General features: G+C 52.7%; 2 protein-coding genes across 3 annotated transcripts; one reads left to right on the plus strand and one right to left on the minus strand.

Moving 5' to 3' along the window:
- Positions 1 to 1,293: 1,293 nt before the first annotated feature.
- LOC121914406 (TERF2 interacting protein) lies at positions 1,294 to 1,917 on the minus strand. Its single transcript, XM_042437797.1, has 2 exons — positions 1,858 to 1,917; positions 1,294 to 1,632 (listed from the first exon to the last, which is right to left on the minus strand). Exons 1-2 carry the CDS (start codon positions 1,915 to 1,917, stop codon positions 1,294 to 1,296), a joined length of 399 nt encoding a protein of 132 aa, XP_042293731.1.
- KARS1 (lysyl-tRNA synthetase 1) lies at positions 1,851 to 9,382 on the plus strand. Of its 2 annotated transcripts, none has more exons than XM_042438414.1 (14): positions 1,851 to 2,186; positions 2,394 to 2,535; positions 2,613 to 2,778; positions 3,420 to 3,513; positions 3,930 to 4,116; positions 4,210 to 4,335; positions 4,991 to 5,110; positions 5,537 to 5,699; positions 5,798 to 5,971; positions 6,279 to 6,364; positions 6,928 to 7,013; positions 7,207 to 7,333; positions 8,522 to 8,665; positions 9,210 to 9,382. In XM_042438414.1, the coding sequence occupies exons 1-14, from the start codon at positions 2,107 to 2,109 to the stop codon at positions 9,297 to 9,299; spliced, it is 1,785 nt and encodes a 594-aa protein (XP_042294348.1). In that variant the 5' UTR covers positions 1,851 to 2,106; the 3' UTR covers positions 9,300 to 9,382. The 2 variants fall into 2 exon arrangements, with proteins under 2 accessions (XP_042294348.1, XP_042294350.1); XM_042438416.1 differs by having other exon boundaries at positions 2,092 to 2,310.
- The last annotated feature ends 4,306 nt before the right edge of the window (positions 9,383 to 13,688 follow it).

Consider the following 13,688-nt stretch of genomic DNA (forward strand, 5'->3'; position numbering starts at 1 on the left):
ATGCCATAAGCAGAACGCAGGAGGAGAGTTGCACAGCCGGCCCAAGACTGCATGAACTCAGGCAAGCACTTTATATGCTTCTCTCTGAAAGGCCCCAATGCAGGCAGACTGGCAGAACAGCAGGGCTGCTAGGAAGCCCTGCCTTTCCCTGCAAGCAACATCCAGCCTCAAACACCCCCAGACCAGAGAAAGGAACCAGGCTCTCGGGTCTGTTCTGGCAAGACCACCAGCGGACTGAACTGCTTCCCCAACCACAGTGACACAGGTGGAGCCCACACTCTTCCTGCAAGGTAACATGTGCCATCAGTGCCAGCAATGCTTACATGGAACAGAACACTGGCCAGCACCTCACAGGGGGAAAGAGGAAGAGGGACCCCGTGGCTCTTTGTGGCCCCCAGCGTTGCTCTTCCTGCTGCTGCGGTCACCAAACCCTCATCGCTTCAGCTGGGGAGCTGTGTGCATGCTCCCTGCAGAACCAGGACAGGCGGGCAGTGTGCCCACCATCTGCCTGCAGAACCAGCTCCCGACGGCATGACCAACAGCTGTCCAGGGGCTGGTCAACAACTCAGTCCTACTTGAAAGCAGGCTATACAAATGTGCTGATTTCCATAAGAGTCACAGAGGCTCCTGCACACTTTGGAGGAAGCAATGAAGGAAGGTGTGACCTGGGAAGGGGGCAATGTGCGCTTCCTTGCCTTAAGACAGTGGCTCCCGTGACCCAAACCCATGAAATTATTGTTGTTGCTACTTCATAACTAATTAAAGAGGTGTTTTCTAATGGTCGTAGGCGACCCCCATGAAAGGGTCATTTGACCCCCCCCCCAAAGGGGTCCCGACCCACAGGCTGGGAACCACTGCCTTAAGACATCTGTCCCGAATCACCCACATTTCAGCTCTGAGGCATCCGGGGATCCCTTTGGTTTCCAGGAGGATGGGAGCATAGGCTTTTCCTTTCAGAACTCTTTATTGTTACTGTTTAAGGGAAAGGGAGGGAGGGAGGAAGGTGAGCAATGCTGCTGCAGCCGGGCTGGAAGCAGGCAGAAGGCAGAAGGCATTCTCAGCAGCTGCAGGGCCAGGGAAGGGGTGACAAAGCACAGAAGAGCCGGAACTGCCTCAAGGAAACCGAGGGGCTTCGGTGGGCGAGGGAGGCGTGAAGGCCCTCTCCTGGCCAGGGCTGAGGTGTTATTACAGGCTGACTCTCAGCCAACCTCCGCCAGGCAACCGCTGGGTCCATCTCCTGCTTTGGGTGGAGCCGGAGCTCTTGGTCCTTGCGCACAGAAGGGCCTCCGGCGCCTAGCTCCTCCGGAAGGCCTCTCTCCTGCCCACGTTCTCCGGCCCGTACCTGGCCTCCAGCCGGGCCCTGAGGCCCCGGCCCCCCTCCCGGAGCTCTGCGTCGTCTCGCCTGGTCCAGAGCGGCCGTCCGTCCGAGCGCCGCCCGGTCCGCAGGCAGCTCTCCACCGCCTCCAGCTCCCCGCTGTTCTTCAGGAAGGCCTGCGTCACGGCCTCCAGGCCCAGCCCGAAGAGGCCCATCAGGCGCTGCATGTCCCTGACGGCCGAGGCCACCTCTGCGTCCGAGGGAGCTGCCGGGCGAAGGGCCTCAGGGGGCTCCATGCCTGGAGAGCGGAGGTCTCCCTGGAAAGGAGGCAGCGGAGTGGAAGGAGGGGCCCTCCTGGGGCTGGAAGAGGCCCCGAGAAGGGCCCCCTCCTCCTGCCACGCAGCAGCTCTCCGCCAAAGCAGCCAGCCTTGGCTTCACCAGGGGGCCCTCCGCCTCAAGGGACGGGGCCCTCCGCGCTCAGCCTCTCCGGGGATGCCCCTTTCCCGCCAGGATGGCAGAGGGAGAGGGGCCCGGCTTCCTACCTCGCTGTCCTCGAACTCCCGGCTGGCCTCCTGGAAGACGCCGCCTGCCTCCGCCAACATCCCTCCTTCTCCCCCGGGGCCCTGGACGGAGGGCGAGGCTCCGCAGGGCAGGCGCCAGCAGGGAAGCCGCCTCCTCCGCCTCCTCCCCCCTCCCTGGCCCCGCCCACTCCCCCGCGCACGCGCACCAGCGACGACGGCGACGCTTCCGGCCCCGCCCCTTCCGGCCCGCCTCCTTCCTTCCTTCCGGCGATGGCGGAGGCGGCGATGGCGGCCACGAGGAGGGTCTCTTCGGGCGCGGAGCCGGAGCAGCCTCCGCGGCTGAGCAAGAAGTGAGGAGGAGCCCATGTTCGCCCTGCGGCCCCGGCCCCTCCTCGGCCTCCGCCTCCCCATCCTCTTCGGCCGCGGGAGCAGCAGGAGGAGGAGGGCAAGCGGCGGGCCGGAGGAGAGGCCCAGGTCGGTGGGAGACAGGCCCCGGGGAGGCCGAGGGGGCTCCATGGCTGGATGGCTCACTCCCTCCCTGTCTCTCTCTCTCTCAGCGAAGCGAAGCGGCGGATGAAGGCCGAGCGGAAAGCGGCCGAGAAGGAGGCGCGTCTCAAGGACCAGCGCCACGAAGGGAACGCCGCCAGCGCCAAGGCCGAGGAGCAGGACCAGGAGGAGGAGGAGAGCCTCGACCCCAACGTAAGCACCGCCCTGCCTCCCTTTCCCGGCCGCCCTGCCCTGCCCTGCCCTGCCCTGACCGGTCTCTCTCTCCGCAGCAATACTTCCGGATCCGGAGCCAGGCAGTGCAGCAGCTGAAGGCCTCCGGGGAGCAGCCCTACCCCCACAAGTTCCACGTGGACCTCTCCCTGGAAGACTTCCTCGCGCGATACGGACACCTGCAGCCGGGGGAGCACTTGGGCAGCGTCTCCCTGCGAGTTGCCGGTCATGCGCCCAAAGGCAGCACATGGGAGCTGGCCCTGACCCTTGCCCCCAGGCCCCCGCTCCAAGGCCCTCCCCATTGGCCCTGCCCTGGGCCCCCTCTCCAAGGCTCTCCCCCATTGGCCCTTGCCCTGGGCCCCACACCAAGGCCCTCCCCATGGCCCTTGCCCCTGGGCCCTGCCCCAAGGCCTCCCCTGGGCTTGCCCTGGGCCCTTGCCCCAAGGCCCTCCCCCTTGGCCCTTGCCCCTGGGCCCCTGCCCCAACACCCTCCCCCATTGACCCTTGCCCCCGGACCCCGCCCCCAAGGCCCTCCCCATTGGCCCTTACCCCTGGGCCCCTGCTCCAAGCCTCTCCCCCATTGGCCTTTGCCCCCAGGCCCCCGCCCCAAGGCCCTCCCATTGGCCCTTGCCTGGGCCCCTGCTCCAAGGCCCTCCCCCATTGGTCCTTGCCCCGGGCCCCCGCTCCAAGGCTCTCCCCCATTGGCCCTTGCCCCCAGGCCCCCGCTCCAAGGCCCTCCCCATTGGCCTTTGCCCCTGGGCCCCCTCCCCATTGGCCCCCGCCCCAAGGCCCTCTCCCCATGGGCCCTGGCCCTCGCTCCAGCCCTGATGCTGTGGCTGCTGACACCTTTCTCTCGCGCCTTTTAGGCCGGATCCATGCGAAACGTGCTTCTGGAGGGAAGCTGATCTTTTATGATCTCCGCGGGGAAGGAGTGAAGCTGCAAGTGATGGCCAATTCCAGGTAAACGTGGCAGGGCTCCTTGTTTTGTATATTCCACTCCCTTCTCTATCCTCATATCCTTGTTTTGTATATGAGACTTATTTCCTTGGTCACTCCTTGTTATATCCCTCAGTTGTTGCATTTGGCCCAACTCACAATTTTTCCTGGGTGCCTCTTTAAATGCAAGGCTTCCTGTGGCCCAGGGGCTGCTTCTGCCTTTTGCAGGGCCTCAGAGACCGAGATGAAAAGGTTCTCCAGTTATTATTAATAGCATAATAACAATCAGAGGACCTTTTCACGTCAATCTTTATTTATTGCTAATTGGCTCTAACTTCTAGATGAGGAAGATTGGAAGGCTTCTTCATATAAGTAAATGCCACAGTGATGGGAAAAGGTTTTTTCCCCAATAAAAGGTATTTCATGTAACCTTTTCCCAGGAACTACAAGTCGGAAGAAGAATACGTGCGCATTAACAACAAGCTTCGCCGTGGAGACATAGTTGGGATCCTGGGAAATCCTGGCAAGACCAAGAAAGGGGAACTGAGCATCATCCCGTACGAAATCACTCTGCTCTCTCCATGCCTTCACATGCTGCCTCACCTTCATTTTGGCCTCAAAGACAAGGTACCATCCCCTCTGGCCGCCTTCCTTCATGGCCTCTGAGGGGATCTCATGACGCGCTTTTGAACTCTGGGTTTTTCCTCCCTCGACTCTTAGGAAACCAGATTTCGGCAGAGATACCTGGATTTAATTCTTAATGATTTTGTGAGGCAAAAGTTCATAATCCGAGCAAAGATAATAACATACCTTCGAACCTTCCTAGATGAGTTGGGCTTTCTGGAGGTAAGTGTTTTTCAGCTTGGATACTTCCTAAAATATATAACGGTTCATAGGCATCTAAAGGCATCATCTGTCCAAGTCTTGGGGCCAGATGTACAGATGAAGCTCTGTAGGCGCTGTAATGCTTTGACGTTGCACCTAGGATTCCTTGAACCAATACATAAAACATATTTAGTCCTTGGCTAATTTTTTTTAAACCCTGCTCCAGAGAAAGCACTCAGTGCAACCCAGGCTCAGCTCTCCCTTCCTAGAGAGGTTTGACTTGGTCTGTATGCAGGGGAAGACCTTTTATTCCGCAGGCCTTTGAAGGCTGGCTGCTCAGGGAGAACTAAGCTATTTATATGGGTTCTTCTCCTTTTCAGTAGTTATGCTTTTAGTTCCTTTTAAATATGTTGATTGATTGCTGCATTTCAATTCTTTCTGTCATGAATTTTTTCAGTTGTATCTGCTTTTGCAAGTTGTCTTGAATCCCAGATTGGGAAGAGAATGCCATTCTCCACCAATACCATTTTATATAGATACCTGATTTATTTGTATTTATTTATTTTTCGGTGGAGGGGGGTTGCTAAATTCTTTGCCACGAAAAAGACACCTTTGAGACGGGGCATTTGCCGTGATTGGCTGGTGCATTATAGCTGTGTGTTTGTTCCTTGGCTAGGTGGAGACGCCCATGATGAACGTCATCCCTGGAGGGGCTGTGGCAAAGCCTTTCATCACTCACCACAATGAGCTGGACATGAACTTATACATGCGTGTTGCTCCGGAGCTCTACCACAAGGTGAACCCTTGGGCCAAAGGAACAGGAGTTGGGTTGAGGCTCCTCTGCCCAAAGGTCACCTGGGACACCAGAGGACAAATGTGTGGCTCTTGCCACAGGCTGAGGTGAACAGGGCCACCAAACAAGTGCCAGCGTGGGAGGCTCCGTCGGAAGTGCCAGTAAAAAACCTCCCTCTTCCTGCCAAGACGGCCTGTGCCTCGAGGTGGGGAGAACTGGTGGCGGTCACTGCCAGGAACAATACAAAGAGACATGCTTTGGAAGCATACATCTACCCAGATACTTGGTGCATGTGTTGAAATATCCAGTGAATTTAGACTCTCCTGAAATTTGACAATAAACTGATTTGACAAGTCAAAACCAGCAGTTCAAAGCAAGCTCACTCAGTAATGAAGTGGCACTTCTGAGCTGTTTCTCTTTGTGTTTTAGATGTTGGTGGTCGGTGGCATGGACCGTGTCTATGAAATCGGCCGCCAATTCCGGAATGAAGGCATTGATTTAACCCACAACCCGGAGTTCACCACCTGTGAATTTTACATGGCTTATGCAGACTACCATGACTTGATGGAGATCACAGAACAGCTACTTTCAGGTTTGTCATCAGAATATTAGGGGTTTGGTGGCACAGTGGGGAGGAGAAGGGCAGGTAGAGCATCAACCGGTGACTGAAATGGAGCTGCTCTCTCGCAGGAATGGTCAGACACATCACGGGCGGCTACAAGGTGATGTACCACCCGGAAGGATCGGAGGGCCAGGCATACGAAATAGATTTCACTCCGCCCTTCCGGAAGATCAGCATGGTGGATGAGCTGGAGAGAGTGTTGGCAATCAAACTTCCCACTGTTGATCAGTTTGAGACAGAAGGTGAGAAGGAGTCTTTCTCATAGTCTGGGAATGTTAACCTCCTTGTGTTTATCCTGTGAAATGTGGGCTGGGCCTGAAACCCATCTCTCTGTGCCCCTTATAGTCACTTTGGCTGCCTTGCGTGAGAGACAGCCCCTTTATTACTCTGCCTCAGTATTGACGCTGTAGTCTCTGGCATCAATCATCCTATTCTTTTCCTGGAGGCCATTGCTGTTTCTGGCAATGAGGGGAGGGAAAATGAGTTATTCTGGCCCTTCTCAAACTGGCGAAAGCAAAGACTTTGCATGTTTCCCCCTGTCATTCACAGAGACTCGCAAATTCTTTGATGTGCTTTGTGAAGAGAGAGGAGTTGAGTGTCCGCCGCCTCGGTCTACAGCCAGGCTCCTCGATAAGGTGAGAAGAGTCGGGCGTGACGCCATCCTCTTTATGAACAGGGAGCCCTTAATGGCTCACATCTGGCCACTTTGTGAGCTGCGAAGTGGCTGACCCTTGGCCTTCTCACACTTCCCATACTCTGACCTTTGCCTCGCCTTGGAAAAATGGGAAGGCCTTCTGGAGGCAGGGCAAAGCAGGCAGGGAGCTGGTTGCAAGCTCTCTTGCATCCAGAGATTATGAAGATCCCTGACAGCTCTTTGGGGTTGGTGATCAATTAGCACCACAAGTGGAAGACTCTGACTTGCTGGTGGCTGTTAACAAAGTGCTTCTGGAGTAGGGAAGAGACAGTATGCCCCTCTGGAAAATATGGCTTTGTGGCTATCCCTAAGAGCAAAGTATGCTTGAATGGCCTGTCTTAGACCAGAGTTTCTATCTTCATTTGGAAGTGGAATTGCTTTGAAATGCCAAAGAGGGCCAGTGGTGCTTGTGCTGTTTCTGCAATGCAGTGGTTGCTCAAATTACAGTTTGAGATGCTTTCTTTCTCTTTTCTTTGCATATTCTCCCGATGCCGGACTTTCCAGCTCGTCGGGGAATTTTTGGAAGTTACCTGCATCAACCCCACTTTCATCTGTGATCACCCACAAATCATGAGCCCCCTTGCTAAATGGTGAGCAGAGCAAAACGGAAGTCTTGCCAGTGTGTGTATGTGTCTCTGGAGAACTGCTCATTCTGCTTATAAAGAATATTGCAGAATTTGGCAGGGATGGGGGTGGTCTTCCTTTAAACCTACCAAGGGGCTTTAGGGGATGTATCTGTGCTGGCTGAGTCTGCAGCCCCCTCCTCCTGCCCTCTTTCTGCAGGCACCGCGCTCGGCGGGGACTGACAGAGCGCTTTGAGCTTTTCATCATGAGGAAGGAGGTCTGCAACGCCTACACCGAACTAAACGACCCCTTTTGGCAGCGACAGCTCTTTGAGGATCAGGCCAAGGTGCGAAATCAGAGTAAGATTGTAATGGAGGGAAGGCCCTCATGAGCTGTGCTTTCCTGTGGATCTCCTCCTCAATGGGAACCGGCGACTGCGGTGCTTCTGTGGAGAGTCCTGCCTCATGTCTCCCATCAGGACCAGAAAACCCTTCCCTGAACCAATGCAGCCCCATTCAGCTGTCTGAAGGGTGTCCCCTCTTAACTGGGTGTCCAGCACAAAGTGTGGCAGGTGACCTCAAGCCTGGAACTCTCTCCCAGCTCAAAGGAGGTGCAAGAATAAAAGGGGCAGAAGGCTCTGTGTGTGTGTGAAAAGGAGAGATGGTACCAGAACTTGTGGGACCCCAAGAACAGATCCTGGATGTATGCAGGAATGAACTGGGCGCCCCCAGAGTACTTACCTGTCTTGGCTGTTGCCTGGTGAGGTGGAGAAAGGTTAGCCTTGATGGATCCCCTCGGCATCCCTATTTTGGGTAGCAGCTCTTCTTGCCTCCAGCTGAAAGCCATCATGGGTTTGGGGAGGGGATGCTTGGCCTCTGAGGCATTTCTTCCTTTCTCACTGCCTGCCAGCAGAGTTTTTGATGTGCTCAGACTGTGGTTGAGGATACTGGCGGTGCCTGCGTTATCTTGAGGACTTCTAGAAGGTAGCCATTCTGTTGTTGAAAGAGAGGGTATATTTGCTCTCTCATTTAAAGGAGAAACCAAATAGAGGTCTGTGGGGAGACCCTATAACTGGAATAAAGAGCAGATGGACTACTGAGGAGCCCTGGTGGCGCAGTGGTTAAATGCCTGTACCGCCATCACTCACTCAAAACGATAAGGTTGCGAGTTCAAGACCAGCAAAAGGGCTCAAGCTCGACTCAGGGAGGTTGTTAAAATGAGTACCCAGATTGCTGCGGGCAAATTAGCTTACGGTTGTAAACCACTTAGACACTGCTTAGGCGGGATGAAGCGGTAGATAAATAAAGCTTGTGTGTTTTCTTTGTTTACTGAATGTAAACAATTTGAAAGAGGAGCTGGGAGAGAGCCCTGCGGCCCTTGCACCTCTCCTGCTTCTGAAGAGCTGCCAGGTGGCCCTTTGCCCTGGACTTTGACATGCACAGCTGGCCTTGGACAGCCTGTGCCAAGGAAAGCAGCAACATGTGCAGGTCCTGGCTCCATAGGTGATGGCATTATGGCCTCTTGTTTTTCCCAGGCAAAAGCTGCTGGTGATGACGAAGCCATGTTTATTGACGAGAACTTCTGCACGGCTCTGGAATATGGGCTCCCTCCAACAGCAGGCTGGGGCCTGGGCATCGACCGTCTCACAATGTTTCTGACAGACTCCAACAACATTAAGGTTAGCAGGCAAGGGCTTTCTTCCAGCAGGCTGTGGAGGCAAACACAGGTTTTAGTGCCACATTCACACACGATGGGGTTCTTGGTGAGAAACCAAGGTGCCTTCTGTGCTAGAACTGAATGTATTTCCAGGTTCTCATCGAGTTCTTTTACTGCTGAACAGTGACTCATGTTACTGCTGTAAGCTTTATTAGTGGTCTCTGGCAGCCCTTTTGCAGGTGGATTCCAGCGTCCCGTCACAGCCAAGGTGACACAGTCTCCCAGTTAATGTCCAGCTTTAAGCTGCCAGACTCATGCATCAAACCCATAGAATCATAGGGTTGGAAGAGATCACAAGGGCCATCCAGGCCACCCCCATTGACTCTGGAATGCCACTGAACAGCTGTTAAGATGCCAACAAGGACTCCAAAACCCACCTTGCTAAAAGGGGCATGACCCAAAGGAGCAGATTTGCACACAGGGAGGATTGGTCGAAGCTTGAGGAGACTAGGATGAACCTTGTCTGGGGAAGCTGTGAGAAACCCCCCCCCCTTGTCTCTTTGCAGGAGGTGCTGCTTTTTCCAGCCATGAAGCCTGAAGACAAAAGGAAGGACACTCAGCCAAATGCCGCTCCTGTGGAGGGGACCTCAGTGTGAGAGGCTTGGACAGTCCAGGCCCAGTGGCTGCGCTTTCTTTCCATCTGCAATTAAAGGCAGCCCTGTGCTGCTGCTCTTCTTTACTGTGAGTTTCTCCTTGGTTTTTGGAGGGCATGAGAACACAATTCCTCTTTGTCCGTAGTGGGCCTCTAATGTAATAGACATTAACACTCCGCATCCAAGCTGAAATCCGGTTTTATTTTTATTTCTTCATTTGGAGTATTTATACCCCGCTCTTCAGCCTCAAAGGCTCTGAGAACCGCTAACAAATGGCGAATTGCACTTATAATCTGGAAAAGACAGGGCACAGGAGGAGGAGGAGGAGAAGGGATGGCGGTGGGCAGGGATCAGGTCTCCCTCGGATGGACTGGAGGGAGGGCTCTCTTTCTTCACCTGGGAAGCTGGGCCCGATGGAGGAGGTAATGCAGGCAGCAGGCCCTTGTCTCTGGCCAGCAAAAGGACAGCCCTTTGCCCTGTTAACCCAGCGCAAGAGCAAAGGGCAGTGCCTGGTGGGTCAGGGCTTCAGCCCTGCAAAGAGCCAGGCCGCAGAGGCCCAAGGTGCTGGCAGCCAACCCAGCGCCCTCTTCTTCCTCCCTCCTTTCCTCGGCAGTCTCTGTGACGTCCTGCTTTGGCACTCCAGCGAGGGAAGCTTCTTTACAGAGAGGGAGCTCCTTGAATGCACCTGAGGAAGCAGCCTTTACTTGAGGGCAGGGCCGGCTCATCCATATAGGTGATCTAGGCAGCTGCCTAGGGCTCCAAACTGTAGGGGGCGCCAGAGAGAGAAAGAGAGAGAGAGTCGGTGGAGCCAGAGAATCATAGAATCAGGAAAGCAGAGCAGCCAGCAGCCCTGCCAGCCTCCGAGTGGCAGGAAGAGAGCTGCTTGCTGAGGCTGGAAGGGGGGAAGAAGTTTGCTGTACTCTGCAACTCCTGGGCTGCATCCACACTGGAGAATTAACCCGGTTTGGCACTGCTTTAACTCTTTCTGGCTCAAGGCTATGGAATTCTGGGAGCTGGAGTTTGTTGTGGAGTCCAGAGCCTCCCTCCATCCTTCCCTTTATCTTCTTTCCTTCTCTTTATCTTCTTTCCTTCCTTCTCTCCTTTTCCTTCCTTCCCTCCCTCCCTCTTTCTTTCCTCCTGCCCATCCCTCCCTCCCTCCCTCTTTCTTTCCTCCCTCCCTCCCCTTTCTTCCTCCTTCATTCCTTCCCTCCCTCTTCCTTCCTTCCTCTCTTTCTTGCCAAGAGAGAGACTTATTCAGGGAAGGCTTGTCATGGCCTTCCTCTGAGGCTGAGAGAGTGTGACCCCCAAAGCCATCCAGTGGGTTCCATGACCCCCCCCCCTGCATAACTCCCTCCTCCTTCTCAGACTTTGGCCCTATTCTTCCCTATCCACCCACCTTTGCCTCCCTTCCCATCATTCACCCTTTTCTCAGATTCCTAGACCCCCTTGTTGTTCCTGTGTGTCCTCTAGTCCTTTCTGACTCCTGGCCACCCTCTCATGGGGTTTCCTTGGCGAGGTTTGTTCAGAGGAGGCTCGCCATGGCCTTCCTCTGAGGCTGAGAGAGTGTGATGCCCCCACCCAGTGGGTTTCCATGGCTGAGCTGGGATTTGAACCCAGAGTCATAGTCCAACACTCAAACCACTAGTCCACACTGGCTCTAACAATCCACTTTAAAAGCTTGGTCTTCCCAGATGTCTTCACCGCAAAGGAAGGCACCACAAAATGGAAGACATTCAAGAAAAAGGGAGGACAGAACTCAAGAAAAGCTCCAAACACTCCTAGAAATGTAAATGCATGCTTCTTCGTCATGCTCAAGATGGAGGATGTTTTAGAATACCTCCTGGACAGAAGGTTGGAGTGGAAGACATGTCCTGGAAGAGGAGGAGGTCTGCGCTGCCCTGAGTTCAGAGAAGCTTTGCCATGGCCTTCCTCTGAGGCTGAGAGAGTGTAGCTTGCCATTCCCATCCTTGTTTCATGGGCTGCATCTACACTGCAGAAGTAATGCAATTTGACACCGCTTTAACTAGTCTGGCACCATGCTATGGAATCCTGGGATTTGGGGTTTTGGAGATTTTGTCTTCTCAGAGCAGTGGAGCCACAACAAAACTACAAATCTCAGGGCTCCATAGCATGGAACCAGCAAGATGACCAGATGTCCTCTTTTTCTGGGGTATACCTTACATTTCAGTCTTCTGTCCAGGAGGAATTCCAAAGATGTCCTCCCTTTTGAGCATCACTAAGAAGCATACATTTATATTTATATGAAGGGTTTCAGCTTTCCTTTGGTCGCGTCCTCCATTTTACTTGAAAGCCCTACATTTTACAGTGCCTTGTCCTCCTTTGCGGTTAGGACAGCTGGTCACCATGGCAGCCAAGGGCAGCTAAAGTGGTGTTAGACTGCATTAATCCTGCAGTGTGGCATCAGCCCTGGTCCTTTCACCTGGTGACCCTACTGGTTTCCTTCTCTTTCTTGCGACACCCTTTGGGTGAAGATTTTTAGTTTTTAGGGGTCACAGATGGAGCACCATTTCCCCACAAATTCATGGAGATGGGATCCAGACTTTTCCACATCATTAGAATGAATAATGCTTCCAGTTTGCAAAAGGAATATGTCTGCATTAGTCTCCATTCCAAATATCACAGCAATAAAAAAAAGTCTTTAACCTGTAAAAACCTAATTGGCTTTTTGACTAATTCTCAATACTGTGATGAGAGATTGGAGCCTAAGTTTTATGTCATGTTTAGCTTTAACAAACAAAACAGCGGAAATCAAGGAGTGAAAATAATTATGAAGGGCGACAGGGGTGCCAAAATATTTTTTGCCTCGGGTGGCATAATACCTAGAGCCGGCCCTGGTCCAGGGAAGCCCTTCCGTTCAGTGGGTCTCTCTGCAAGCCAGGCTTCAGCAGCGTTGCCAACAAGCCTCCAAGATATTTCCCGGCACGTCTGACCAAAACCCACACAATCCCCCTCCCCAAATTACCCGGAATATTCAATCAAAACCCCCGGAAAGTCCCCGTATTGTTAATATGGCGGATCTTTTGCAAATAAACGTAGCCCTGATTGAATAGAAATAATTGGAACTTATTTCAACTCCAAATTACCATTAAAACCAACCAAAGAATCTTTCAGTCCCTATAATACTTTAAGATATTTATTTTGACACGAAGGGGCTCCAGGAAGCTTTGTGCCAAATAGAAACGTGTTCGGCTGCAACCGCACTGCAGAAATAATCCAGTTTGACACCCTTTTAATTGCCACGGCTCAGTGCTAGGGAATCCTGGGGATTCTAGTTTTCTGAGACATTTAACCTTCTCTCTCAGCAAACTCTGGTGTGACAACAAACTACAATTCCCAGGATTTCATAGCACTGGGCCATGGCAGTTAAAACGGTATGAAACTGGATTGTCTCTGGAGTCTGGAGTGAATAAGCAGCCTGAGTTGGGTCCAAGACACACTGCAGAAATAATCCAGTTCAAGACCGCTTTAACTGCCCTGGCTCAGTGCTAGGGAACTCTGGGAATTGTAGTTTTGTGAGAAAGAGCTCTGGTGCCACAATGAACTACAATTCCCATGCATCTGAGGAAGTACGCTTAAGTCTAGGAAACCTCATGCTGCCAACTTTTCTTTCAGTGAGTCTCAAAGGTGCTACAAGATCTATCTCTATCATCATCACCATTATTATTATTATCATTATTAAATCCAAATGCAGCTGAAGAAGTGGACTTAAGTTGGCAACACTGACATGCTGTAGACTCAGTCTCTGGGGCTGTAATCTGGAAGCATGGAGGCAACTCCCTTCTCAAACCAGGGAATCCTGGGAATTGTAGCTTGTTGTGACATGTTGAGACACTGCTTTTACTGGCAGCCAGGGCTCCATGCATGAAATTCTGCCCAGAATCCCATCATCGCAGGGAGCCTGGCAGTTGGAAACAGTGTCAAACTGGATCATTTCTGCAGTATGGATGGCAGTGGGAAAGAGAACGGAAAAGAGAGCCACAAAACACACTTCTTGGAAGACAAGGCAGCAGGGATGCCAACTGACCAGGTGCTCTGCCCATGCTAACACACACACACACACACACACACTCACTCACATAGACATACACATACATAGGTATAATATTATACGCAGGTTTATATATGTTATATATACATATATAATTTTACACCTCTCTCTCTCTCTCTCTCTCTCTCTCTCTCTATATATATATATACATACATACACATACAGTATATAGAATATTATAAACACAGCCTTGTGTGTATGTGTGTATATATATATATATACACACACACGTACATATATATATACACACACACCGACGCATGTAATATGTGTCTCTCTCTCTCTCTCTATATATATATATATATATATATAAATATATAAAA

The sequence above is a fragment of the Sceloporus undulatus genome, chromosome 8, assembly GCF_019175285.1.
Source record: "Sceloporus undulatus isolate JIND9_A2432 ecotype Alabama chromosome 8, SceUnd_v1.1, whole genome shotgun sequence".
Lineage (NCBI taxonomy): Eukaryota > Metazoa > Chordata > Lepidosauria > Squamata > Phrynosomatidae > Sceloporus > Sceloporus undulatus.

Bases quoted from the DNA above. Each gene is read 5' to 3' on its own strand.
- LOC121914406 (XM_042437797.1), bottom strand. From the start codon at position 1,917: ATGTTGGCGGAGGCAGGCGGCGTCTTCCAGGAGGCCAGCCGGGAGTTC. The intron at 1,633-1,857 runs GTAGGAAGCCGG...CCTCCTTTCCAG, and splicing joins GGGAGTTCGAGGACAGCGAG to GGAGACCTCCGCTCTCCAGG.
- KARS1 (XM_042438416.1), top strand. From the start codon at position 2,201: ATGTTCGCCCTGCGGCCCCGGCCCCTCCTCGGCCTCCGCCTCCCCATC. The intron at 2,779-3,419 runs GTCATGCGCCCA...CGCGCCTTTTAG, and splicing joins CGTCTCCCTGCGAGTTGCCG to GCCGGATCCATGCGAAACGT. The intron at 7,014-7,206 runs GTGAGCAGAGCA...CTCTTTCTGCAG, and splicing joins ATGAGCCCCCTTGCTAAATG to GCACCGCGCTCGGCGGGGAC.